The sequence below is a fragment of the Ranitomeya imitator genome, chromosome 2 (assembly GCF_032444005.1).
Source record: "Ranitomeya imitator isolate aRanImi1 chromosome 2, aRanImi1.pri, whole genome shotgun sequence".
Taxonomy (NCBI): domain Eukaryota; kingdom Metazoa; phylum Chordata; class Amphibia; order Anura; family Dendrobatidae; genus Ranitomeya; species Ranitomeya imitator.
Genome location: NC_091283.1, coordinates 295,869,690 through 295,896,618, shown reverse-complemented (window position 1 = coordinate 295,896,618; position 26,929 = coordinate 295,869,690). Strand labels below are relative to the sequence as shown.

Below are 26,929 nucleotides of genomic sequence, written 5' to 3'. Positions count from 1 at the left end.
ACAAGGAATGCGACACTTGTAGCCCATGCCTGGATACGTCTGTGTGTGGTGGCTCTGGAAGCAATTGTTCCAGCAGCAGTCCACTCATTGTGAATTTTCCCCAATTTTTTGAATGGCCTTTTTGTAACAATCCTTTCAAAGCTGCCGTTATCCCGGTTGCTTGTGCACCTTTTTCCACAACACTTTTTCCTTCCACTCAGCTTTCCATTAATATGCTTGGATACAGCACTCTGTGAACAACCAGCTTCTTTAGTAATGACCTTTTGTGGCTTACCTTCCCTGTGGAGTGTGTCTGTAACTGCCTTCTGGACATCTGTCAAGTCAGCAGTCATCCCTATGATTGTGGAGCCTACTGCAACAGACTATGGGTCCTTTTTAAACGCTTAGGAAGCCCTTGCAGGTGTTTTTTGTTAATTTTTCTAATTTACTGAGATAATGACTTTTGGGTTTTCATTGGCTATAAGCCATAATCATCAACAGTAACAGAAATAAACACTTGAAATAAATCATTCTGTTTGTAATGACTCTATATAATATATGAGTTTACCTTTTTGAATTGAAGAACAGAAAAAAGTTAACTTTTTGATGATATTCTAATTTTGTGAGAAGAACTTGTATTTGATTTAGTCATGAAAAGGGCTGTTGGTTTAATGTGACACCAGCAGAAACTCTCCCTACACTATGTCCGGCTACAATGCTCCAAACATGGCGTCACCAGGTCTTATACAGACTTGATGGTACTATGTGGCGGGCAGTCACAGTAATGCCAGCAGCCAACATGTTAATGGCATTACTGTGTATGGTGGGCAATCCCCGAGTGTTTATTGGCTGTCTAATAGCCGCTAAACACGTGAGCATGAAACCCAAATACCCGGATACTCGATCAAGTACTGAGCACGTTCTCCCATCACCACACATCAACCGTCTTGATGCGTATCAAATTATAAGCCCCTCTAAAGTCAAGGACAGAAAACCATTTCCATTTAGCCCCCAAAGGCTGATTATAATCATGGCTCCGCTCCGTACACCTCGTACACATGTGGCTCTGCTCCTTATACCTTGTGCACACACGGCTCCGCGGCGTACACTTTGTACACACACAACCCCGCTCCATACACCTCGTACACACACGGCTCGGCTCCGTACACCTCGTACACACACGGCTCGGCTCCGTACACCTCGTACACACACGGCTCCGCTCCGTACACCTCGTACACACACGGCTCTGCTCCGTACACCTCGTACACACACGGCTCCGCTCCGCACACCTCGTACACACACGGCTCCGCTCAGTACATCTCGTACACACACGGCTCCGCTCCGTACACCTCGTACACACACGGCTCTGCTCCGTACACCTCGTACACACACGGCTCTGCTCCGTACACCTCGTACACACACGGCTCTGCTCTGTACACCTCGTACACACGGCTCTGCTCCGTACACCTTGTACACACACGGCTCCGCTCCGTACACCTCGTACACACACGGCTCTGCTCCGTACACCTCGTACACACACGGCTCCGCTCCGCACACCTCGTACACACACGGCTCCGCTCCGTACACCTCGTACACACACGGCTCTGCTCCGTACACCTCGTACACACACGGCTCTGCTCCGTACACCTCGTACACACACGGCTCTGCTCCGTACACCTCGTACACACACGGCTCTGCTCCGTACACCTCGTACACACGGCTCTGCTCCGTACACCTTGTACACACACGGCTCCGCTCCGTACACCTCGTACACACACGGCTCCGCTCCGTACACCTCGTACACACACGGCTCTGCTCCGTACACCTCGTACACACACGGCTCCGCTCCGTACACCTCGTACACACACGGTTCCGCTCAGTACACCTCGTACACACACGGCTCCGCTCCGTACACCTCGTACACACACGGCTCTGCTCCGTACACCTCGTACACACACGGCTCTGCTCCGTACACCTCGTACACACACGGCTCTGCTCTGTACACCTTGTACACACGGCTCTGCTCCGTACACCTTGTACACACACGGCTCTGCTCCGTACACCTCGTACACACAACTCCGCTCCGTCCACCTCGTACACACACGGCTCGGCTCCGTACACCTCGTACACACACGGCTCTGCTCCGTACACCTCGTACACACACGGCTCTGCTCCGTACACCTCGTACACACAACTCCGCTCCGTCCACCTCGTACACACACGGCTCGGCTCCGTACACCTCGTACACACACGGCTCCGCTCCGTACACCTTGTACACACACGGCTCCGCTCCGTACACCTCGTACACACACGGCTCTGCTCCGTACACCTCGTACACACACGGCTCTGCTCCGTACACCTCGTACACACACGGCTCTGCTCCGTACACCTCGTACACACATGGCTCCGCTCCGTACACCTCGTACACACACGGCTCTGCTCCGTACACCTCGTACACACACGGCTCCGCTCTGTACAACTCATACACACACGGCTCCGCTCCGTACACCTCGTACACACACGGCTCCGCTCTGTACAACTCATACACACACGGCTCTGCTCCGTACACCTCGTACACACACGGCTCTGCTACAATCCCCTCCTGACCTCACACATAAACTTCCCCTCATCCAGCACCATGACAACCAGCACAGCAGAGTCCTGCAAACACTGAGGCCCTGATCATGTGACCCCTGACTCCTCCCCTCCTGTGACCTCATCACAGGTCCTGTGCGCACAGAGCAGCCGTATATGTGGAGTGCAGCTCTGCAGGTGGAGGTCGGTGCTGGAGGCTCCATTATTCTCTATGTGGAGTGCTGCTCTGCAGGTGGAGGGTCCACACCAGAACTGTAGCAGGTAAAGACCCCAATATCCACAGGTGTCCCTTCTAATTGGGGGGAAACTATCCCCTCTAATAATCCTCGGATAGTTCTGACAAACACGGTAAAGTGCCCCTTTATGGAGGTGACAGAAAGTCTGTTTAGTCCCTTTAGCTTCGTAGTATCAGCTCTAATCCAATGGTGAGAGAGCGATTTACCCTGAAGAGTCACAGATTGTGGGGTTGTTATAAAATGTTATATTTAGGGGGTTTGTGTTGTCTCCTTAAAAGAATCACAATGGTTTTGTTCCTTTTCCGCTGATAGATACAAACGACCCAACTATGAAAGACGGGAACCAAGGAAACATGTATTACTCTCATAGTACAGGGCCTCCACAGTATTGTTGGGAAACCTTCATATAGACGGCCGGTGGTGATGGAGTCAGTGACGGACTCTGGACAAATCTGTTTCTAGAGCCGTAGTAGAAGATGAAGATGTCGTCCTCATCATGAAGTAGTTATTTCTCCTGTCACGTGTAATGAATATCTCCTGCAGTATTGCATCTCCCCGCTCCCAGGCTCTTTCCATGTACCATGTGTCTGTATTAGCTATTCTGCCATGCTGCACAGCATGATTTCATGGTTGTGCAAGCACTATTGGTGATGGACTAAACTGCATATTGGGATGATGGGCTGCAATACTAGACATGTAGGGCATGTGTATTTGTGATATTTCACCCATAATCCCCATACAGATTAATAGATATACCCATATTCCTATCAGAAGTAGATGACATATGTTCCTGGGCATGTGTATTTGTGATATTTCACCCATAATCCCCATACAGAACAATAGTTATACCCACATTCCTATCAGAAGTAGATGAAATATGTTCCTGGGCATGTGTATTTGTGATATTTCACCCATAATCCCCATACAGATCAATAGATATACCCATATTCCTATTAGAAGTAGATGAAGTATGTTCCTGGGCATGTGTATTTGTGATATTTCACCCATAATCCCCATACAGAACAATAATTATACCCACATTCCTATCAGAAGTAGATGAAGTATGTTCCTGGGCATGTGTATTTGTGATATTTCACCCATAATCCCCATACAGAACAATAGATATACCCATATTCCTATCAGAAGTAGATGAAGTATGTTCCTGAGCATGTGTATTTGTGATATTTCACCCATAATCCCCATACAGAACAATAGATATACCCATATTCCTATCAGAAGTAGATGAAGTATGTTCCTGGGCATGTGTATTTGTGATATTTCACCCATAATCCCCATACAGAACAATAGTTATACCCATATTCCTATCAGAAGTAGATGAAGTATGTTCCTGGGCATGTGTATTTGTGATATTTCACCCATAATCCCCATACAGAACAATAATTATACCCACATTCCTATCAGAAGTAGATGAAGTATGTTCCTGGGCATGTGTATTTGTGATATTTCACCCATAATCCCCATACAGATCAATAGATATACCCATATTCCTATCAGAAGTAGATGAAGTATGTTCCTGGGCATGTGTATTTGTGATATTTCACCCATAATCCCCATACAGAACAATAATTATACCCATATTCCTATCAGAAGTAGATGAAGTATGTTCCTGAGCATGTGTATTTGTGATATTTCACCCATAATCCCCATACAGAACAATAATTATACCCATATTCCTATCAGAAGTAGATGAAGTATGTTCCTGGGCATGTGTATTTGTGATATTTCACCCATAATACACATACAGAACAATAGATATACCCATATTCCTATCAGAAGTAGATGAAGTATGTTCCTGGGCATGTGTATTTGTGATATTTCACCCATAATCCCCATACAGAACAATAATTATACCCATATTCCTATCAGAAGTAGATGAAGTATGTTCCTGAGCATGTGTATTTGTGATATTTCACCCATAATCCCCATACAGAACAATAATTATACCCATATTCCTAGCAGAAGTAGATGAAGTATGTTCCTGGGCATGTGTATTTGTGATATTTCACCCATAATCCCCATACAGAACAATAGATATACCCATATTCCTATCAGAAGTAGATGAAGTATGTTCCTGGGCATGTGTATTTGTGATATTTCACCCATAATCCCCATACAGATCAATAGATACAGTGGGGCAAAAAAGTATTTAGTCAGTCAGCAATAGTGCAAGTTCCACCACTTAAAAAGATGAGAGGCGTCTGTAATTTACATCATAGGTAGACCTCAACTATGGGAGACAAACTGAGAAAAAAAAATCTAGAAAATCACATTGTCTGTTTTTTTAACATTTTATTTGCATATTATGGTGGAAAATAAGTATTTGGTCAGAAACAAACAATCAAGATTTCTGGCTCTCACAGACCTGTAACTTCTTCTTTAAGAGTCTCCTCTTTCCTCCACTCATTACCTGTAGTAATGGCACCTGTTTAAACTTGTTATCAGTATAAAAAGACACCTGTGCACACCCTCAAACAGTCTGACTCCAAACTCCACTATGGTGAAGACCAAAGAGCTGTCAAAGGACACCAGAAACAAAATTGTAGCCCTGCACCAGGCTGGGAAGACTGAATCTGCAATAGCCAACCAGCTTGGAGTGAAGAAATCAACAGTGGGAGCAATAATTAGAAAATGGAAGACATACAAGACCACTGATAATCTCCCTCGATCTGGGGCTCCACGCAAAATCCCACCCCGTGGGGTCAGAATGATCACAAGAACGGTGAGCAAAAATCCCAGAACCACGCGGGGGGACCTAGTGAATGAACTGCAGAGAGCTGGGACCAATGTAACAAGGCCTACCATAAGTAACACACTACGCCACCATGGACTCAGATCCTGCAGTGCCAGACGTGTCCCACTGCTTAAGCCAGTACATGTCCAGGCCCGTCTGAAGTTTGCTAGAGAGCATTTGGATGATCCAGAGGAGTTTTGGGAGAATGTCCTATGGTCTGATGAAACCAAACTGGAACTGTTTGGTAGAAACACAACTTGTCGTGTTTGGAGGAAAAAGAATACTGAGTTGCATCCATCAAACACCATACCTACTGTAAAGCATGGTGGTGGAAACATCATGCTTTGGGGCTGTTTCTCTGCAAAGGGGCCAGGACGACTGATCCGGGTACATGAAAGAATGAATGGGGCCATGTATCGTGAGATTTTGAGTGCAAACCTCCTTCCATCAGCAAGGGCATTGAAGATGAAACGTGGCTGGGTCTTTCAACATGACAATGATCCAAAGCACACCGCCAGGGCAACGAAGGAGTGGCTTCGTAAGAAGCATTTCAAGGTCCTGGAGTGGCCTAGCCAGTCTCCAGATCTCAACCCTATAGAAAACCTTTGGAGGGAGTTGAAAGTCCGTGTTGCCAAGCGAAAAGCCAAAAACATCACTGCTCTAGAGGAGATCTGCATGGAGGAATGGGCCAACATACCAACAACAGTGTGTGGCAACCTTGTGAAGACTTACAGAAAACGTTTGACCTCTGTCATTGCCAACAAAGGATATATTACAAAGTATTGAGATGAAATTTTGTTTCTGACCAAATACTTATTTTCCACCATAATATGCAAATAAAATGTTAAAAAAACAGACAATGTGATTTTCTGGATTTTTTTTCTCAGTTTGTCTCCCATAGTTGAGGTCTACCTATGATGTAATTTACAGACGCCTCTCATCTTTTTAAGTGGTGGAACTTGCACTATTGCTGACTGACTAAATACTTTTTTGCCCCACTGTATACCCATATTCCTATCAGAAGTAGATGAAGTATGTTCCTGGGCATGTGTATTTGTGATATTTCACCCATAATCCCCATACAGAACAATAGTTATACTCATATTCCTATCAGAAGTAGATGAAGTATGTTCCTGGACATGTGTATTTGTGATATTTCACCCATAATCCCCATACAGAACAATAGTTATACTCATATTCCTATCAGAAGTAGATGAAATATGTTCCTGAGCATGTGTATTTGTGATATTTCACCCATAATCCCCATACAGATCAATAGATATACCCATATTCCTATCAGAAGTAGATGAAGTATGTTCCTGGGCATGTGTATTTGTGATATTTCACCCATAATCCCCATACAGAACAATAATTATACCCATATTCCTATCAGAAGTAGATGAAATATGTTCCTGGGCATGTGTATTTGTGATATTTCACCCATAATCCCCATACAGAACAATAATTATACCCATATTCCTATCAGAAGTAGATGAAATATGTTCCTGGGCATGTGTATTTGTGATATTTCACCCATAATCCCCATACAGATCAATAGATATACCCATATTCCTATCAGAAGTAGATGAAGTATGTTCCTGGGCATGTGTATTTGTGATATTTCACCCATAATCCCCATACAGAACAATAATTATACCCATATTCCTATCAGAAGTAGATGAAATATGTTCCTGAGCATGTGTATTTGTGATATTTCACCCATAATCCCCATACAGATCAATAGATATACCCATATTCCTATCAGAAGTAGATGAAGTATGTTCCTGGGCATGTGTATTTGTGATATTTCACCCATAATCCCCATACAGAACAATAATTATACCCATATTCCTATCAGAAGTAGATGAAATATGTTCCTGGGCATGTGTATTTGTGATATTTCACCCATAATCCCCATACAGAACAATAATTATACCCATATTCCTATCAGAAGTAGATGAAGTATGTTCCTGGGCATGTGTATTTGTGATATTTCACCCATAATCCCCATACAGAACAATAATTATACCCATATTCCTATCAGAAGTAGATGAAATATGTTCCTGGGCATGTGTATTTGTGATATTTCACCCATAATCCCCATACAGAACAATAATTATACCCATATTCCTATCAGAAGTAGATGAAATATGTTCCTGGGCATGTGTATTTGTGATATTTCACCCATAATCCCCATACAGATCAATAGATATACCCATATTCCTATCAGAAGTAGATGAAGTATGTTCCTGGGCATGTGTATTTGTGATATTTCACCCATAATCCCCATACAGAACAATAATTATACCCATATTCCTATCAGAAGTAGATGAAATATGTTCCTGGGCATGTGTATTTGTGATATTTCACCCATAATCCCCATACAGAACAATAGTTATACCCATATTCCTATCAGAAGTAGATGAAGTATGTTCCTGGGCATGTGTATTTGTGATATTTCACCCATAATCCCCATACAGAACAATAATTATACCCATATTCCTATCAGAAGTAGATGAAATATGTTCCTGAGCATGTGTATTTGTGATATTTCACCCATAATCCCCATACAGATCAATAGATATACCCATATTCCTATCAGAAGTAGATGAAGTATGTTCCTGGGCATGTGTATTTGTGATATTTCACCCATAATCCCCATACAGAACAATAATTATACCCACATTCCTATCAGAAGTAGATGAAGTATGTTCCTGAGCATGTGTATTTGTGATATTTCACCCATAATCCCCATACAGATCAATAGATATACCCATATTCCTATCAGAAGTAGATGAAGTATGTTCCTGGGCATGTGTATTTGTGATATTTCATCCATAATCCCCATACAGAACAATAATTATACCCATATTCCGATCAGAAGTAGATGAAGTATGTTCCTGGGCATGTGTATTTGTGATATTTCACCCATAATCCCCATACAGAACAATAGTTATACCCATATTCCTATGAGAAGTAGATGAAGTATGTTCCTGAGCATGTGTATTTGTGATATTTCACCCATAATCCCCATACAGAACAATAATTATACCCATATTCCTATCAGAAGTAGATGAAGTATGTTCCTGGGCATGTGTATTTGTGATATTTCACCCATAATCCCCATACAGAAGAATAATTATACCCATATTCCTATCAGAAGTAGATGAAATATGTTCCTGGGCATGTGTATTTGTGATATTTCACCCATAATCCCCATACAGATCAATAGATATACCCATATTCCTATCAGAAGTAGATGAAGTATGTTCCTGGGCATGTGTATTTGTGATAGTTCACCCATAATCCCCATACAGATCAATAATTATACCCATATTCCTATCAGAAGTAGATGAAGTATGTTCCTGAGCATGTGTATTTGTGATATTTCACCCATAATCCCCATACAGAACAATAGTTATACCCATATTCCTATCAGAAGTAGATGAAGTATGTTCCTGAGCATGTGTATTTGTGATATTTCACCCATAATCCCCATACAGAACAATAATTATACCCATATTCCTATCAGAAGTAGATGAAGTATGTTCCTGGGCATGTGTATTTGTGATATTTCACCCATAATCCCCATACAGAACAATAATTATACCCATATTCCTATCAGAAGTAGATGAAGTATGTTCCTGGGCATGTGTATTTGTGATATTTCACCCATAATCCCCATACAGATCAATAGATATACCCATATTCCTATCAGAAGTAGATGAAGTATGTTCCTGGGCATGTGTATTTGTGATATTTCACCCATAATCCCCATACAGAACAATAATTATACCAATATTCCTATCAGAAGTAGATGAAGTATGTTCCTGAGCATGTGTATTTGTGATATTTCACCCATAATCCCCATACAGAACAATAATTATACCCATATTCCTATCAGAAGTAGATGAAGTATGTTCCTGGGCATGTGTATTTGTGATATTTCACCCATAATCCCCATACAGAACAATAATTATACCCATATTCCTATCAGAAGTAGATGAAATATGTTCCTGAGCATGTGTATTTGTGATATTTCACCCATAATCCCCATACAGAACAATAGATATACCCATATTCCTATCAGAAGTAGATGAAGTATGTTCCTGGACATGTGTATTTGTGATATTTCACCCATAATCCCCATACAGATCAATAGATATACCCATATTCCTATCAGAAGTAGATGAAGTATGTTCCTGGACATGTGTATTTGTGATATTTCACCCATAATCCCCATACAGATCAATAGATATACCCATATTCCTATCAGAAGTAGATGAAGTATGTTCCTGGGCATGTGTATTTGTGATATTTCACCCATAATCCCCATACAGAACAATAATTATACCCATATTCCTATCAGAAGTAGATGAAATATGTTCCTGAGCATGTGTATTTGTGATATTTCACCCATAATCCCCATACAGAACAATAATTATACCCATATTCCTATCAGAAGTAGATGAAGTATGTTCCTGGGCATGTGTATTTGTGATATTTCACCCATAATCCCCATACAGAACGATAATTATACCCATATTCCTATCAGAAGTATATGAAGTATGTTCCTGGGCATGTGTATTTGTGATATTTCACCCATAATCCCCATACAGAACAATAATTATACCCATATTCCTATCAGAAGTAGATGAAATATGTTCCTGAGCATGTGTATTTGTGATATTTCACCCATAATCCCCATACAGATCAATAGATATACCCATATTCCTATCAGAAGTAGATGAAGTATGTTCCTGGACATGTGTATTTGTGATATTTCACCCATAATCCCCATACAGAACAATAATTATACCCATATTCCTATGAGAAGTAGATGAAGTATGTTCCTGAGCATGTGTATTTGTGATATTTCACCCATAATCCCCATACAGATCAATAGATATACCCATATTCCTATCAGAAGTAGATGAAGTATGTTCCTGGACATGTGTATTTGTGATATTTCACCCATAATCCCCATACAGATCAATAGATATACCCATATTCCTATCAGAAGTAGATGAAGTATGTTCCTGGGCATGTGTATTTGTGATATTTCACCCATAATCCCCATACAGATCAATAGATATACCCATATTCCTATCAGAAGTAGATGAAGTATGTTCCTGGACATGTGTATTTGTGATATTTCACCCATAATCCCCATACAGATCAATAGATATACCCATATTCCTATCAGAAGTAGATGAAGTATGTTCCTGGACATGTGTATTTGTGATATTTCACCCATAATCCCCATACAGAACAATAGATATACCCATATTCCTATCAGAAGTAGATGAAGTATGTTCCTGGGCATTTGTATTTGTGATATTTCACCCATAATCCCCATACAGAACAATAGATATACCCACATTCCTATCAGAAGTAGATGAAGTATGTTCCTGGGCATGTGTATTTGTGATATTTCACCCATAATCCCCATACAGAACAATAATTATACCCATATTCCTATCAGAAGTAGATGAAGTATGTTCCTGGGCATGTGTATTTGTGATATTTCACCCATAATCCCCATACAGAACAATAATTATACCCATATTCCTATCAGAAGTATATGAAGTATGTTCCTGGGCATGTGTATTTGTGATATTTCACCCATAATCCCCATACAGAACAATAATTATACCCATATTCCTATCAGAAGTAGATGAAATATGTTCCTGAGCATGTGTATTTGTGATATTTCACCCATAATCCCCATACAGAATAATAGATATACCCATATTCCTATCAGAAGTAGATGAAGTATGTTCCTGGACATGTGTATTTGTGATATTTCACCCATAATCCCCATACAGAACAATAATTATACCCATATTCCTATGAGAAGTAGATGAAGTATGTTCCTGAGCATGTGTATTTGTGATATTTCACCCATAATCCCCATACAGATCAATAGATATACCCATATTCCTATCAGAAGTAGATGAAGTATGTTCCTGGACATGTGTATTTGTGATATTTCACCCATAATCCCCATAAAGATCAATAGATATACCCATATTCCTATCAGAAGTAGATGAAGTATGTTCCTGGACATGTGTATTTGTGATATTTCACCCATAATCCCCATACAGATCAATAGATATACCCATATTCCTATCAGAAGTAGATGAAGTATGTTCCTGGACATGTGTATTTGTGATATTTCACCCATAATCCCCATACAGAACAATAGATATACCCATATTCCTATCAGAAGTAGATGAAGTATGTTCCTGGGCATGTGTATTTGTGATATTTCACCCATAATCCCCATACAGAACAATAGATATACCCACATTCCTATCAGAAGTAGATGAAGTATGTTCCTGGGCATGTGTATTTGTGATATTTCACCCATAATCCCCATACAGAACAATAGATATACCCATATTCCTATCAGAAGTAGATGAAGTATGTTCCTGGGCATGTGTATTTGTGATATTTCACCCATAATCCCCATACAGAACAATAGATATACCCATATTCCTATCAGAAGTAGATGAAGTATGTTCCTGGACATGTGTATTTGTGATATTTCACCCATAATCCCCATACAGATCAATAATTATACCCATATTCCTATCAGAAGTAGATGAAGTATGTTCCTGAGCATGTGTATTTGTGATATTTCACCCATAATCCCCATACAGATCAATAGATATACCCATATTCCTATCAGAAGTAGATGAAGTATGTTCCTGGGCATGTGTATTTGTGATATTTCACCCATAATCCCCATACAGAACAATAATTATACCCATATTCCTATCAGAAGTAGATGAAATATGTTCCTGAGCATGTGTATTTGTGATATTTCACCCATAATCCCCATACAGATCAATAGATATACCCATATTCCTATCAGAAGTAGATGAAGTATGTTCCTGGACATGTGTATTTGTGATATTTCACCCATAATCCCCATACAGAACAATAGATATACCCATATTCCTATCAGAAGTAGATGAAGTATGTTCCTGGGCATGTGTATTTGTGATATTTCACCCATAATCCCCATACAGAACAATAGATATACCCATATTCCTATCAGAAGTAGATGAAGTATGTTCCTGGGCATGTGTATTTGTGATATTTCACCCATAATCCCCATACAGAACAATAATTATACCCATATTCCTATCAGAAGTAGATGAAGTATGTTCCTGGGCATGTGTATTTGTGATATTTCACCCATAATCCCCATACAGATCAATAGATATACCCATATTCCTATCAGAAGTAGATGAAGTATGTTCCTGGACATGTGTATTTGTGATATTTCACCCATAATCCCCATACAGATCAATAGATATACCCATATTCCTATCAGAAGTAGATGAAGTATGTTCCTGGGCATGTGTATTTGTGATATTTCACCCATAATCCCCATACAGATCAATAGATATACCCATATTCCTATCAGAAGTAGATGAAGTATGTTCCTGGGCATGTGTATTTGTGATATTTCACCCATAATCCCCATACAGAACAATAATTATACCAATATTCCTATCAGAAGTAGATGAAGTATGTTCCTGAGCATGTGTATTTGTGATATTTCACCCATAATCCCCATACAGAACAATAATTATACCAATATTCCTATCAGAAGTAGATGAAATATGTTCCTGAGCATGTGTATTTGTGATATTTCACCCATAATCCCCATACAGAACAATAATTATACCCATATTCCTATCAGAAGTAGATGAAGTATGTTCCTGAGCATGTGTATTTGTGATATTTCACCCATAATCCCCATACAGAACAATAATTATACCCATATTCCTATCAGAAGTAGATGAAGTATGTTCCTGGGCATGTGTATTTGTGATATTTCACCCATAATCCCCATACAGAACAATAATTATACCCATATTCCTATCAGAAGTAGATGAAATATGTTCCTGAGCATGTGTATTTGTGATATTTCACCCATAATCCCCATACAGAACAATAGATATACCCATATTCCTATCAGAAGTAGATGAAGTATGTTCCTGGACATGTGTATTTGTGATATTTCACCCATAATCCCCATACAGAACAATAGATATACCCACATTCCTATCAGAAGTAGATGAAGTATGTTCCTGAGCATGTGTATTTGTGATATTTCACCCATAATCCCCATACAGATCAATAGATATACCCATATTCCTATCAGAAGTAGATGAAGTATGTTCCTGGACATGTGTATTTGTGATATTTCACCCATAATCCCCATACAGATCAATAGATATACCCATATTCCTATCAGAAGTAGATGAAGTATGTTCCTGGACATGTGTATTTGTGATATTTCACCCATAATCCCCATACAGATCAATAGATATACCCATATTCCTATCAGAAGTAGATGAAGTATGTTCCTGGGCATGTGTATTTGTGATATTTCACCCATAATCCCCATACAGAACAATAGTTATACCCATATTCCTATCAGAAGTAGATGAAATATGTTCCTGGGCATGTGTATTTGTGATATTTCACCCATAATCCCCATACAGAACAATAGATATACTCATATTCCTATCAGAAGTAGATGAAGTATGTTCCTGGGCATGTGTATTTGTGATATTTCACCCATAATCCCCATACAGAACAATAGATATACCCATATTCCTATCAGAAGTAGATGAAGTATGTTCCTGGACATGTGTATTTGTGATATTTCACCCATAATCCCCATACAGATCAATAATTATACCCATATTCCTATCAGAAGTAGATGAAGTATGTTCCTGAGCATGTGTATTTGTGATATTTCACCCATAATCCCCATACAGATCAATAGATATACCCATATTCCTATCAGAAGTAGATGAAGTATGTTCCTGGGCATGTGTATGTGTATTTGTGATATTTCACCCATAATCCCCATACAGAACAATAATTATACCCATATTCCTATTAGAAGTAGATGAAGTATGTTCCTGGGCATGTGTATTTGTGATATTTCACCCATAATCCCCATACAGATCAATAGATATACCCATATTCCTATCAGAAGTAGATGAAGTATGTTCCTGGGCATGTGTATTTGTGATATTTCACCCATAATCCCCATACAGATCAATAGATATACCCATATTCCTATCAGAAGTAGATGAAGTATGTTCCTGGGCATGTGTATTTGTGATATTTCACCCATAATCCCCATACAGAACAATAATTATACCCATATTCCTATCAGAAGTAGATGAAGTATGTTCCTGGACATGTGTATTTGTGATATTTCACCCATAATCCCCATACAGATCAATAGATATACCCATATTCCTATCAGAAGTAGATGAAGTATGTTCCTGGGCATGTGTATTTGTGATATTTCACCCATAATCCCCATACAGATCAATAGATATACCCATATTCCTATCAGAAGTAGATGAAGTATGTTCCTGGACATGTGTATTTGTGATATTTCACCCATAATCCCCATACAGAACAATAGATATACCCATATTCCTATCAGAAGTAGATGAAGTATGTTCCTGGGCATGTGTATTTGTGATATTTCACCCATAATCCCCATACAGAACAATAGATATACCCATATTCCTATCAGAAGTAGATGAAGTATGTTCCTGGACATGTGTATTTTTGATATTTCACCCATAATCCTCATACAGATCAATAGATATACCCATATTCCTATCAGAAGTAGATGAAATATGTTCCTGGGCATGTGTATTTGTGATATTTCACCCATAATCCCCATACAGAACAATAATTATACCCATATTCCTATGAGATGTTGATGAGATATATCACCAGGCGTGTGTAACCCGATATTCTACACATAATCTCATATAGTTACAATCTTTTTTCCCTGGTTCTATTATTAAACTTTATTCCAGCCCTGTGGTTGTTCTGATTCATTTACCGTATATACTCGAGTATAAGCCGAGATTTTCAGCCCAAATTTTTGGGCTGAAAGTGCCCCCCTCGGCTTATACTCGAGTCAAGGTGGGTGGCAGGGTCGGCGGGTGAGGGGGAGAGGGCACTGAGGCATACTTACCTGCTTCCAGCGATCCTGACGCTCCCCCTGCCCGTCCCACGGTCTTCGGTGCTGCAGTTCTTCCCCTCTTCAGCGGTCACGTGGGACCGCTCATTAGAGAAATGAATAAGCGGCTCCACCTCCCATAGGGGTGGAGCTTCATATTAATTTCTCTAATCAGCGGTGCCGGTGACCGCTGATAGAGGAAGAGGCTGCAGCACTGAAGACCAGCTGTGCGGGGGAAGGAGCCGGACGTCAGGACCAGGTAAGTATGTCATATTTACCTGTCCCCGTTCCAGCCGCCGGGCGCCGCTCCATCTTCCCGGCGTCTCTGCGCTCTGACTGTTCAGGTCAGAGGGCGCGATGAGGCATATAGTGTGCGCGGCACCCTCTGCCTGATCAGTCAGAGCGGAGAGACGCCGGGACCAGACGCTGAGGAGCTGCAAGCAAGAGAGGTGAGTATGTGTTTTTTTTTTTTTTTTTATTGCAGCAGCAGCTATGGCACAGATTTATGTGGAGCATCTATGGGGAAATATGAACGGAGCAGAGCACTGTATGGGGCACAGCTATGGGACAATATGAACGGTGCAGAGCACTATATGGGGCACAGCTATGGGGCAATATGAACGGTGCAGAGCACTATATGGGGCACAGCTATGGGGCAATAATGAACTGTGCAGAGCACTATATGGCACAGCTATGGGGAAATATGAACGGTGCAGAGCACTATATGGCAAAGCTATGGGACAATATGAACGGTGCAGAGCACTATATGGCACAGCTATGGGACAATATGCACGGTGCAGAGCACTATATGGGGCACAGCTATGGGACAATATGAACGGTGCAGAGCACTATATGGCACAGCTATGGGACAATATGAACGGTGCAGAGCACTATATGGGGCACAGCTATGGGGCAATAATGAACGGTACAGAGCACTATATGGGGCACAGCTATGGGACAATAATGAACGGTGCAGAGCACTATATGGGGCACAGCTATGGGACAATATGAACGGTGCAGAGCACTATATGGGGCACAGCTATGGGACAATATGAACGGTGCAGAGTACTATATGGGGCACAGCTATGGGACAATAATGAACGGTGCAGAGCACTATATGGCACAGCTATGGGGAAATATGAACGGTGCAGAGCACTATATGGCAGGTATGGGGAAATATGAACGGTGCAGAGCACTATATGGGGCACAGCTATGGGGAAATATGAACGGTGCAGAGCACTATATGGCAGCTATGGGGATATAATGAACGGTGCAGAGCACTATATGGCACAGCTATGGGGAAATAATGATCTATTTTTATTTTTGAAATTCACCGGTAAATGCTGCATTTCCACCCTAGGCTTATACTCGAGTCAATAAGTTTTCCCAGTTTTTTGTGGCAAAATTAGGGGGGTCGGCTTGTACTCGGGTCGGCTTATACTCGAGTATATACGGTAAGTATTTCCATTGAATTCCCTTCTTGCTATATTACAAGAAGTCATTTCCTGGGCTGCATTTGTAAAATGTGCTGCCATCTAGTGGTGGAGTCTAGTATTGCAGCCCATCATCCCAATATGCAGTTTAGTCCGTCCTTATTGTTCAGCCTGTTTATGCAGCATTCATTTGTTTACTAGGCAGAACTTATACATAGCAGCTTTGGTACTGTTGGACTTATTACTATGTTGTAGGTATATATCCATGTTTATCATCCAAGTGTGTTATTGGGACTCACATTATTGTTGAGATTGATTATATATATATATATCTCAATCATCGTTTTGATCACTATTAGTAATAGTCTTACTTCACTTTGTGACATTACAAAAGTCATTTGGAATCTTTATCAGCCTTGGGACGGGCAGCCTCAGGCTTTATTATAAGCTGTTTGGGCGTTTTCATGTTCAAGTCGTTTTTGAGTTTTTAATTGTTTTTAATAAGTTTGTTGGTGTGTATTCAATAAAATTATTATTCCTTTATTTATGTTTGGTGATCCCCAGTTTGTGGTCTGCAGCTTTTTCTCTGTATGTTGTTAAAAAAATTTTTTTGCATTGACCCTGGGTGTATCCCTTTAGATTCATTGTGGTGCCCTCCTGTACAAATTTGAATATCTCCTGCAGTTGCTTCATTATAAAGCCTGGGCCACATCATACAGCTGTACAGGAGCCTAGTGGAGGCTTTTTAGCCATTTCTCAGCCTCTAGCTCCCGGGAACAGGCCCTCACTCCAGTCCCTTCACTATAAAGCCTGGGCCTCATTATACAGCTGTACAGGAGCCTAGTGGAGGCTTTTTAGCCATTTCTCAGCCTCTAGCTCCCGGGAACAGGCCCTCACTCCAGTCCCTTCACTATAAAGCCTGGGCCTCATTATACAGCTGTACAGGAGCCTAGTGGAGGCTTTTTAGCCATTTCTCAGCCTCTAGCTCCCGGGAACAGGCCCTCACTCCAGTCCCTTCACTATAAAGCCTGGGCCTCATTATACAGCTGTACAGGTGCCTAGTGGAGGCTTTTTAGCCATTTCTCAGACTCTAGCTCCTGAGAACAGGCCCTCACTCCAGTCCCTTCACTATAAAGCCTGGGCCTCATTATACAGCTGTACAGGGGTCTAGTGGAGGCTTTTTAGCCATTTCTCAGACTCTAGCTCCTGGGAACAGGCCCTCGCTCCAGTCCCTTCACTATAAAGCCTGGGCCTCATTATACAGCTGTACAGGAGCCTAGTGAAGGCTTTTTAGCCATTTCTGAGACTGTAGCTCCTGGGAACAGGCCCTCGCTCCAGTCTCTTCACTATAAAGCCTGGGCCTCATTATACAGCTGTACAGGGGTCTAGTGGAGGAGTTTTAGCCATTTCTCAGACTGTAGCTCCTGGGAACAGGCCCTCACTCCAGTCCCTTCACTATAAAGCCTGGGCCTCATTATACAGCTGTACAGGTGCCTAGTGGAGACTTTTTAGCCATTTCTCAGACTCTAGCTCCTGGGAACAGGCCCTCACTCCAGTCCCTTCACTATAAAGCCTGGGCCTCATTATACAGCTGTACAGGGGTCTAGTGGAGGCTTTTTAGCCATTTCTGAGACTGTAGCTCCCGGGAACAGGCCCTCACTCCAGTCCCTTCACTATAAAGCCTGGGCCTCATTATACAGCTGTACAGGAGCCTAGTGGAGGCTTTTTAGCCATTTCTCAGACTGTAGCTCCTGGGAACAGGCCCTCTCTCCAGTCCCTTCACTATAAAGCCTGGGCCTCATTATACAGCGGTACTGGGGCCTAGTGGAGGCTTTTTAGCCATTTCTCAGACTGTAGCTCCTGGGAACAGGCCCTTGCTCCAGTCCCTTCTCTATAAAGCCTGGGCCTCATTATACAGCGGTACTGGGGCCTAGTGGAGGCTTTTTAGCCATTTCTCAGACTGTAGCTCCTGGGAACAGGCCCTCGCTCCAGTCCCTTCACTATAAAGCCTGGGCCTCATTATACAGCTGTACAGGAGCCTAGTGGAGGCTTTTTAGCCATTTCTCAGACTGTAGCTCCTGAGAACAGGCCCTCGCTCCAGTCCCTTCACTATAAAGCCTGGGCCTCATTATACAGCTGTACAGGTGTCTAGTGGAGGCTTTTTAGCCATTTCTCAGACTGTAGCTCCTGAGAACAGGCCCTCGCTCCAGTCCCTTCACTATAAAGCCTGGGCCTCATTATACAGCTGTACAGGCGCCTAGTGGAGGCTTTTTAGCCATTTCTCAGACTGTAGATCCTGGGAACAGGCCCTCGCTCCAGTCCCTTCACTATAAAGCCTGGGCCTCATTATACAGCTGTACAGGCGCCTAGTGGAGGCTTTTTAGCCATTTCTCAGACTGTAGCTCCTGAGAACAGGCCCTCGCTCCAGTCCCTTCACTATAAAGCCTGGGCCTCATTATACAGCTGTACAGGCGCCTAGTGGAGGCTTTTTAGCCATTTCTCAGACTGTAGATCCTGGGAACAGGCCCTCGCTCCAGTCCCTTCACTATAAAGCCTGGGCCTCATTATACAGCTGTACAGGAGCCTAGTGGAGGCTTTTTAGCCATTTCTCAGACTGTAGCTCCTGAGAACAGGCCCTCGCTCCAGTCCCTTCACTATAAAGCCTGGGCCTCATTATGCAGCTGTACAGGCGCCTAGTGGAGGCTTTTTAGCCATTTCTCAGACTGTAGATCCTGGGAACAGGCCCTCGCTCCAGTCCCTTCACTATAAAGCCTGGGCCTCATTATACAGCGGTACAGGCGCCTAGTGGAGGCTTTTTAGCCATTTCTCAGACTGTAGATCCTGGGAACAGGCCCTTGCTCCAGTCCCTTCACTATAAAGCCTGGGCCTCATTATACAGCTGTACAGGGGCCTAGTGGAGGCTTTTTAGCCATTTCTCAGACTGTAGATCCTGGGAACAGGCCCTCGCTCCAGTCCCTTCACTATAAAGCCTGGGCCTCATTATACAGCGGTACTGGGGCCTAGTGGAGGCTTTTTAGCCATTTCTCAGACTCTAGCTCCTGGGAACAGGCACTCGCTCCTCGTTTGTATTGTGACTTGTGTTATTCTCTAATATCTGATATTTGTACATTTAATTATTATTAATTAAATGTAAAATTTAAATGTAGAAATTAATTATTTCCATAGCTCCCAACTGTCCCTCATTCTGCGGGACTGTCCCGATTTTGAGCCTTTGCCCCGCACTCCTGCACAGGACGCTCTGCTTCCCGCAGACAGCAGAAGCAGCCGACACGCCCCCTTGTGTTAAGCTATGCCCCTTACCCTTCCGTATGCAGTGCAGTACGTATCAACCACATATTGGCTGCTCTGTGCGCACAGGACCTGTGATGAGGTCACGGGAGGGGAGGAGTCAGGGGGTCACATGATCGGGACCTCCGTGAATTGCAGGACTTGGCTGTGGCGCTGGTTGCCAACTTGCCATAATGGCTGCTGGATGAGGTAACTAGTAAGCTGCCTTGTGTGGGGTCAGGAGGTGTTTACAGTGTGAACGTAGCAGACAGTGTGTACGAGGTCAGGTGTATGGAGCGGAGCCGCGTGTGTATGAGGTGTATGGAGCGGAGCCGCGTGTGTATGAGGTGTATGGAGCGGAGCCGCGTGTGTATGAGGTGTATGGAGCGGAGCCGCGTGTGTATGAGGTGTATGGAGCGGAGCTGCGTGTGCAGGGGTGGATTAAGGGTAGCCAGGGCCTTGGGCTGTTCAGACACTGTGGGCCCCCCGGTCATGTGAAGGGGGTCATGTGACAGGGGTCATGATATACCTGAACCAAATTATTCCAGAAAAATGGCCAGGCCCTACTCTACTGTAACCTGTTAAATACTTGTTCAAATATGCAATACAATTTAGGTATATTTTGATTTATTTTTCAATTTTTAAAATGACCAATATCACATACAAGGAACAAATACCACTGCACCATGAACAGACCACAAATTACAACCACAGTGATTGAATAATATCACATACAAGGAACAAATACCGCCGCACCATGTCAAGACCACATATTACCACCACTTGGTGACCAAATAGCACATACAAGGGACAAATACCGCAACACCATTTCCAGACCACATATTACCACCACATAGTGACTGAATACTACAATACTGATCAGTAATAAAAAAAAAAAAAACACAATACTATCAACATAAGTGCCAGTATTCACAGGAGATCTGTACCTAGTATGCAGTGTCTGTGTACAAGGTTATACAGCGATCACTGATGACATTATACACAGGATCTCTGTATATAGTATACAGTGTATGGTGTCAGTGTATAGGTAACACACTGACTCACCAGTGACGTCTCTAGCGGAAGTCCTTCATCTTTCATCCAGCACAGACCGCCATCATTTCTTCCAGCCAGGGCTCATTTCTGCAGGAAATAACACAGTTATCTCAAGGTCCGCTTGCAGAACACATTACTTAATTTTTCCCAATTTCTACATTAGACCACATGAAGAAAAAAAGGCGATATAGTGTCACTCTGCACAGTAACAGGACCCCCCCCCCCCCCATTTAAAACAGTATACTCAAAAAATAAAATAAATACATCACTGCAGTAATAATATCCCTTAATTAGCCCCTATGGTAATAATATTCCCCATCCTGGCCCAGTGTATCTCATTACTGGCTCCTGCAATATGTTCTCGCATCCTGCCCTCATGAGTATCCAATCTACCCCATATGATCTCCCCATCCTGCCCCATCTGTCTCCATCATATTCATCCTGCCCCATGATCCAATCCTGCCCCATGTCTTTTATTCTTCCCCGTGTATCCAATCATGCCCGTATTTACATTCTGCCCATGCCTCCAGTCCCGCCCCCAGTGTGTCCAGCAATCTGCCCCAGTATGTCCAGCATATTTCCCCAGAGTGTCCAGCATTTCCCCCAGTGTGTCCAGCATTTCCCTTAGTGTGTCCAGCAATCTGCCCCAGTGTGTCCAGCATATTACCCCCAGTGTGTCCAGCATTGCCCACAGACAGTGTGTCCAGCATATTGCCCCAGTGTGTCTAGCATTGCCCCCAGACACTGTGTCCAGCAATCTGCCCCTTTGTGTCCAGCAATCTTCCCCATTGTGTCCAGTATATTACCCCCAGTGTGTCCAGTATATTACCCCCAGTGTGTCCAGCATATTACCCCCAGTGTGTCCAGCAATCTGTCCCAGTATGTCCAGCATATTGCCCCAGTGTGTCCAGCATTGCCCCCAGACAGTGTGTCCAGCAATCTACCCCAGTGTGTCCAGCAATCTGCCCCAGTGTGTCCAGCATATCACCCCCCAGTGTGTCCAGCATATTACCCCCAGTGTGTCCAGTAATCTGCCCCAGTATGTCTAGCATATTGCCCCAGTGTTTCCAGCATTGCCCTCAGACAGTGTGTCCAGCAATCTGCCCCAGTGTGTCCAGCATATTACCCCCAGTGTGTCCAGCATTGTCCACAGACAGTGTCCAGCATATTGCCCCAGTGTGTCCAGCATTGCCCCCAGACACTGTCCAGCAATCTGCCCCAGTGTGTCCAGCATATTACCCCCAGTGTGTCCAGCATATTACCCCCAGTGTGTCCAGCAATCTGCCCCAGTATGTCCAGCATATTGCCCCAGTGTGTCCAGCATTGCCCCCAGACAGTGTGTCCAGCAATCTGCCCCAGTATGTCCAGCATATTGCCCCAGAGTGTCCAGCATTGCCCCCAGTGTGTCCAGCAATCTGCCCCAGTGTGTCCAGCATATTACCCCCAGTGCATCCAGCATATTACCCCCAGTGTGTCCAGCAATCTGCCCCAGTATGTCCAGCATATTGCCCCAGAGTGTCCAGCATTGCCCCCAGACAGTGTGTCCAGCAATCTGCCCCAGTGTTTCCAGCATTGCCCCAGTGTATCCAGCAATCATCTGCCCCAGTGAATCCTCCAGCATTGCCCCCAGTGTGTTTTGCAATCTGTCCAGTGTCTCCAGCATTGCCCCAGTGTCTCCAGCATTGCCCCAGTGTGTCCAGCAATCATCTGCCCTAGTGTGTCCTCCAGCATTGCCCCCAGTGTGTCCAGCAATCTGCCCCAGTGTCTCCAGCATTGCCCCAGTGTGTCCAGCTATTATCTGCCCCAGTATGTCCTCCAGCATTGCCCCCAGTGTGTCCAGCAATCTGCCCCAGTATCTCTAACATTGCCCCAGTGTCTCCAGCATTGCCCCAGTGTGTCCAGCAATCATCTGCCCCAGTGTGTCCTCTGACTCCAGCATATTGCCCCCAGTCAGTCACTGACTGTCTAGCATTCTGGTACGCCCGGATTGCCGTTAGGATAGCAAAAAACAAAAAAAAACAGAGTTCTCCTCACCTGACCAGCGTTCCAGGCAGCGAGCTCCCTCCAGAAGCGCGCACTCGCCAGCGACTGACAATGACGTCAGACGCCGGCAACGTGTGCGCTGCGCCTGCGGCCGACTTCAGCTGCCAGCCTCCAATTGGCTGGCGGCTGTTGTTAACTATTGACGTGCGAGCGTGCGCCTGCATGTCAATAGGAAACCGCCGCAGCGCCGGTAGGGGCCCGGTGAGCAGATGAGATGGGGCCCGATGCGGGCCCCCTCTCTCTGCCCACCGGGCCCATAAATGATACGCCAGTCAGGGCACAGGCAGTAATGCCCTGATGGCAGCGGGCAATCTGTGCAGTAGTCTAGGGCCCCCCACACCACTGGGCCCTGGGCTACCGCCCTGATTGACCCTCTTATAATCCGCCCCTGTGCGTGTGTATGAAGTGTATGGAGCGGAGTCGCGTGTGTGAGGTGTATGGAGCGGAGCCACGTGTGTAAGAGGTGTATGGAGCGGAGCCGCGAGTGTAAGAGGTGTATGGAGCGGAGCCGCGTGTGTAAGAGGTGTATGGAGCGGAGCCGCTTGTGTAGGAGTAGATGTGTGGCCATTATACGGTACGAAGTATCATGTGCGGCCAATATACAATACGGAGCATCATGTGCGGCCATTATACAGTACTAGATGGTGGCCCGATTCTAACGCATCGGGTATTCTAGAATATGCATGTCCACGTAGTATATTGCCCAGCCACGTAGTATATTGCCCAGCCACGTAGTATATTGCCCAGCCACGTAGTATATTGCCCAGCCACGTAGTATACAGCACAGAGCTACCCCGGGCTGGGTTCTCGCACAGACCGTCTCGCGAGACCGCTACGTCATCATCTCGCGAGATCGTAATGCATGGAGCGGTCACCGGGGCGTCGTGAGGAACGGGAAAGGCGCTGGAAGGTGAGTATATGATGATTTTTAAATTTTTTTAATTATTTTTAACATTAGATCTTTTTATTATTGATGCCGCATAGGCAGCATCAATAGTATAAAGTTGGGGACACACAGGGTTAATAGCAGCGGTTACGGAGTGCGTTACCCGCGGCATAACGTGGTTCGTTACAGCCAGCATTAACCCTGTGTGAGCGGTGACTGTAGAGGAGTATGCGGGTGCCGGGCACTGACTGCAGGGAGTAAGGAGCGGCCATTTTCTTCCAGACTGTGCTTGTCGCTGATTGGTCGCAGCAAAAACAGCCACGACCAATCAGCAACTTGGATTTCCATGACAGACAGAGGCCGCGACCAATGAATATCCGTGACAGACAGACAGAAAGAAAGATGGAAGTGACCCTTAGACAATTATACAGTAGATGGAGCATCATGTGCAGCCAGTATACAGTATGGAGCATCATGTGCAGTCATTATACAGTATGGAGCATCATGTGGGGCCATTGTACAGTATGGAGCATCATGTGGGGCCATTGTACAGTATGGAGCATCATGTGTGGTCATTATACAGTATGGAGCATCATGTGCAGTCATTATACAGTATGGAGCATCATGTGTGGCCATTATACAGTATGGAGCATCATGTGTGGCCATTATACAGTATGGAGCATCATGTGGGGCCATTGTACAGTATGGAGCATCATGTGCAGCCAATATACAGTATGGAGCATCATGTGCGGTCATTATACAGTATGGAGCATCATGTGCAGTCATTATACAGTATGGAGCATAATGTGGGGCCATTGTACAGTATGGAGCATCATGTGCGGTCATTGTACAGTATGGAGCATCATGTGGGGCCATTGTACAGTATGGAGCATCATGTGTGCTCATTATACAGTATGGAGCATCATGTGGGGCTATTATACAGTATGGAGCATTGTGGGGCCATTATACAGTATGGAGCATCATGTGCGGTCATTATACAGTATGGAGCATCATGTGGGGCCATTGTACAGTATGGAGCATCATGTGTGCTCATTATACAGTATGGAGCATCATGTGGGGCCATTGTACAGTATGGAGCATCATGTGTGGTCATTATACAGTATGGAGCATCATGTGGGACCATTATACAGTATGGAGCATTGTGGGACCATTATACAGTATGGAGCATTGTGGTGCCATATTTTTTTGTTTATAATTATTCTTTTTGAAACCGTGTGATCAGCAGTGCTAAATGGGTGTGGTTGGGACGTGGATATGGGTGTGACTAGTTATGAATGGGTGTGGTCAGAGGCGTGGCCTAAAATTTGCCACGGCGCGCTAAGTGCGCCGCAAACTTTATCCCTCTTTCCCATCTTCAAAAGTTGGGAGGTATGGTATTGCTAATGCCGACTCCAGTGTCTGTAAATGAGACAAGAATTAGAATTATGGAAGATGAGTCTATGAGGAACGTATTCAGCTGCCGACTCCGAGGAAGAAACTGCTTGTTGTCTGTGGCCTAAATATATAGGTTTTATTAGTAGATGTCAGGGAAGAAAGCGGTATGTAGTAAAATAATAAAAATACCATTACTGCTTGGGTCCCCGCCAGTCTCTGTATTTCTTGGTCATTCGCAACGAACTTGAAATTCCTATAGTCACTTAGTTGCTGAAGCAGTGAGTAACATAGCCAGAGATTGGGGCGTGGAGGAGATGTCTTGGTCAACAATTCAACTTATGTTCCAGTCCATACAAGAGAATACAACAACTAGACGATCTATTTCCTCATTTGTTTCCCTTAGTATCTCCAGTAATTGTATTATTACACAGGATTTTTATGATGTTACATCTTCTCTTCTTCTCATTCAGGTCTCTACAATATCGGATCCTCTCAGTGAAGATCTTCTGTATAAGAGAATTTTTCTGATTTATCCATCAAGGATGGATATGGACAGAGATAAGATGGCGGAGAGGATATTACACCTCACCCTAGAGATCCTCTTCCGGCTTACTGGAGAGGTGAGAGATTCTGATGATGTCACATTACATCATTCTTATCTATGGGAATAACAGATGGACAGAACTGGAGAGGTGAGGACTCAGGAAATGTCTGTAGTGAGATTTATTAATGTGTCTCTCCATAACCAGGATTACACAGTAGTGAAGAAGACCTCTAGTGATCGCTGTCAGGACCCTGTGTCTGAGAGACGGGGAAGACCCCTGAGCCCAATCACGGGGCCTCCACCTCGCCCCCTGATACATGAGGACATCAATGACCAGAAGATCCTAGAACTCACCTACAAGATGATTGAGCTGCTGACTGGAGAGGTGACACTGCTGGGAATGCTGGGACATTATAGAGTAACACTATGAAGGGACCGGGGGATGACGGTATCATTGTATGTGTCAGGTTCCTATAAGATGTCAGGATGTCGCTGTCTATTTCTCCATGGAGGAGTGGGAGTATTTAGAAGGACACAAAGATGTATACAAGGACGTCATGATGGAGGTTCCCCAGCCCCTCACATTACCAGGTAATAGATAGGACTAAATACACACGGCCTAGAGGTTAACAAGTGTTATTTCCGGCCTGGTGCACTCAGACCAGTCCGGCTTTATGCCTGATCGGTCCACTGCGATCAAC

General features: G+C 43.7%; 1 protein-coding gene across 2 annotated transcripts in view; it reads left to right on the top strand.

Moving 5' to 3' along the window:
- The first annotated feature begins 2,691 nt into the window (after positions 1-2,691).
- The window catches only part of LOC138663289 (zinc finger protein 271-like), a 109,257-nt gene continuing 85,019 nt past the window's right edge, over positions 2,692-26,929 (top strand). Inside the window, exons 1-4 of one of the 2 annotated variants that reach the window (XM_069749466.1) lie at positions 2,692-2,835; positions 26,155-26,304; positions 26,434-26,613; positions 26,696-26,819. In XM_069749466.1, coding sequence (XP_069605567.1) covers positions 26,227-26,304; positions 26,434-26,613; positions 26,696-26,819 — 382 coding nt within the window. In that variant the 5' untranslated portion in view covers positions 2,692-2,835; positions 26,155-26,226. Of the gene's footprint in view, positions 2,836-20,431; positions 20,515-26,154; positions 26,305-26,433; positions 26,614-26,695; positions 26,820-26,929 lie in introns of those variants that run through there. The other variant, XM_069749467.1, reaches the window with a different exon arrangement.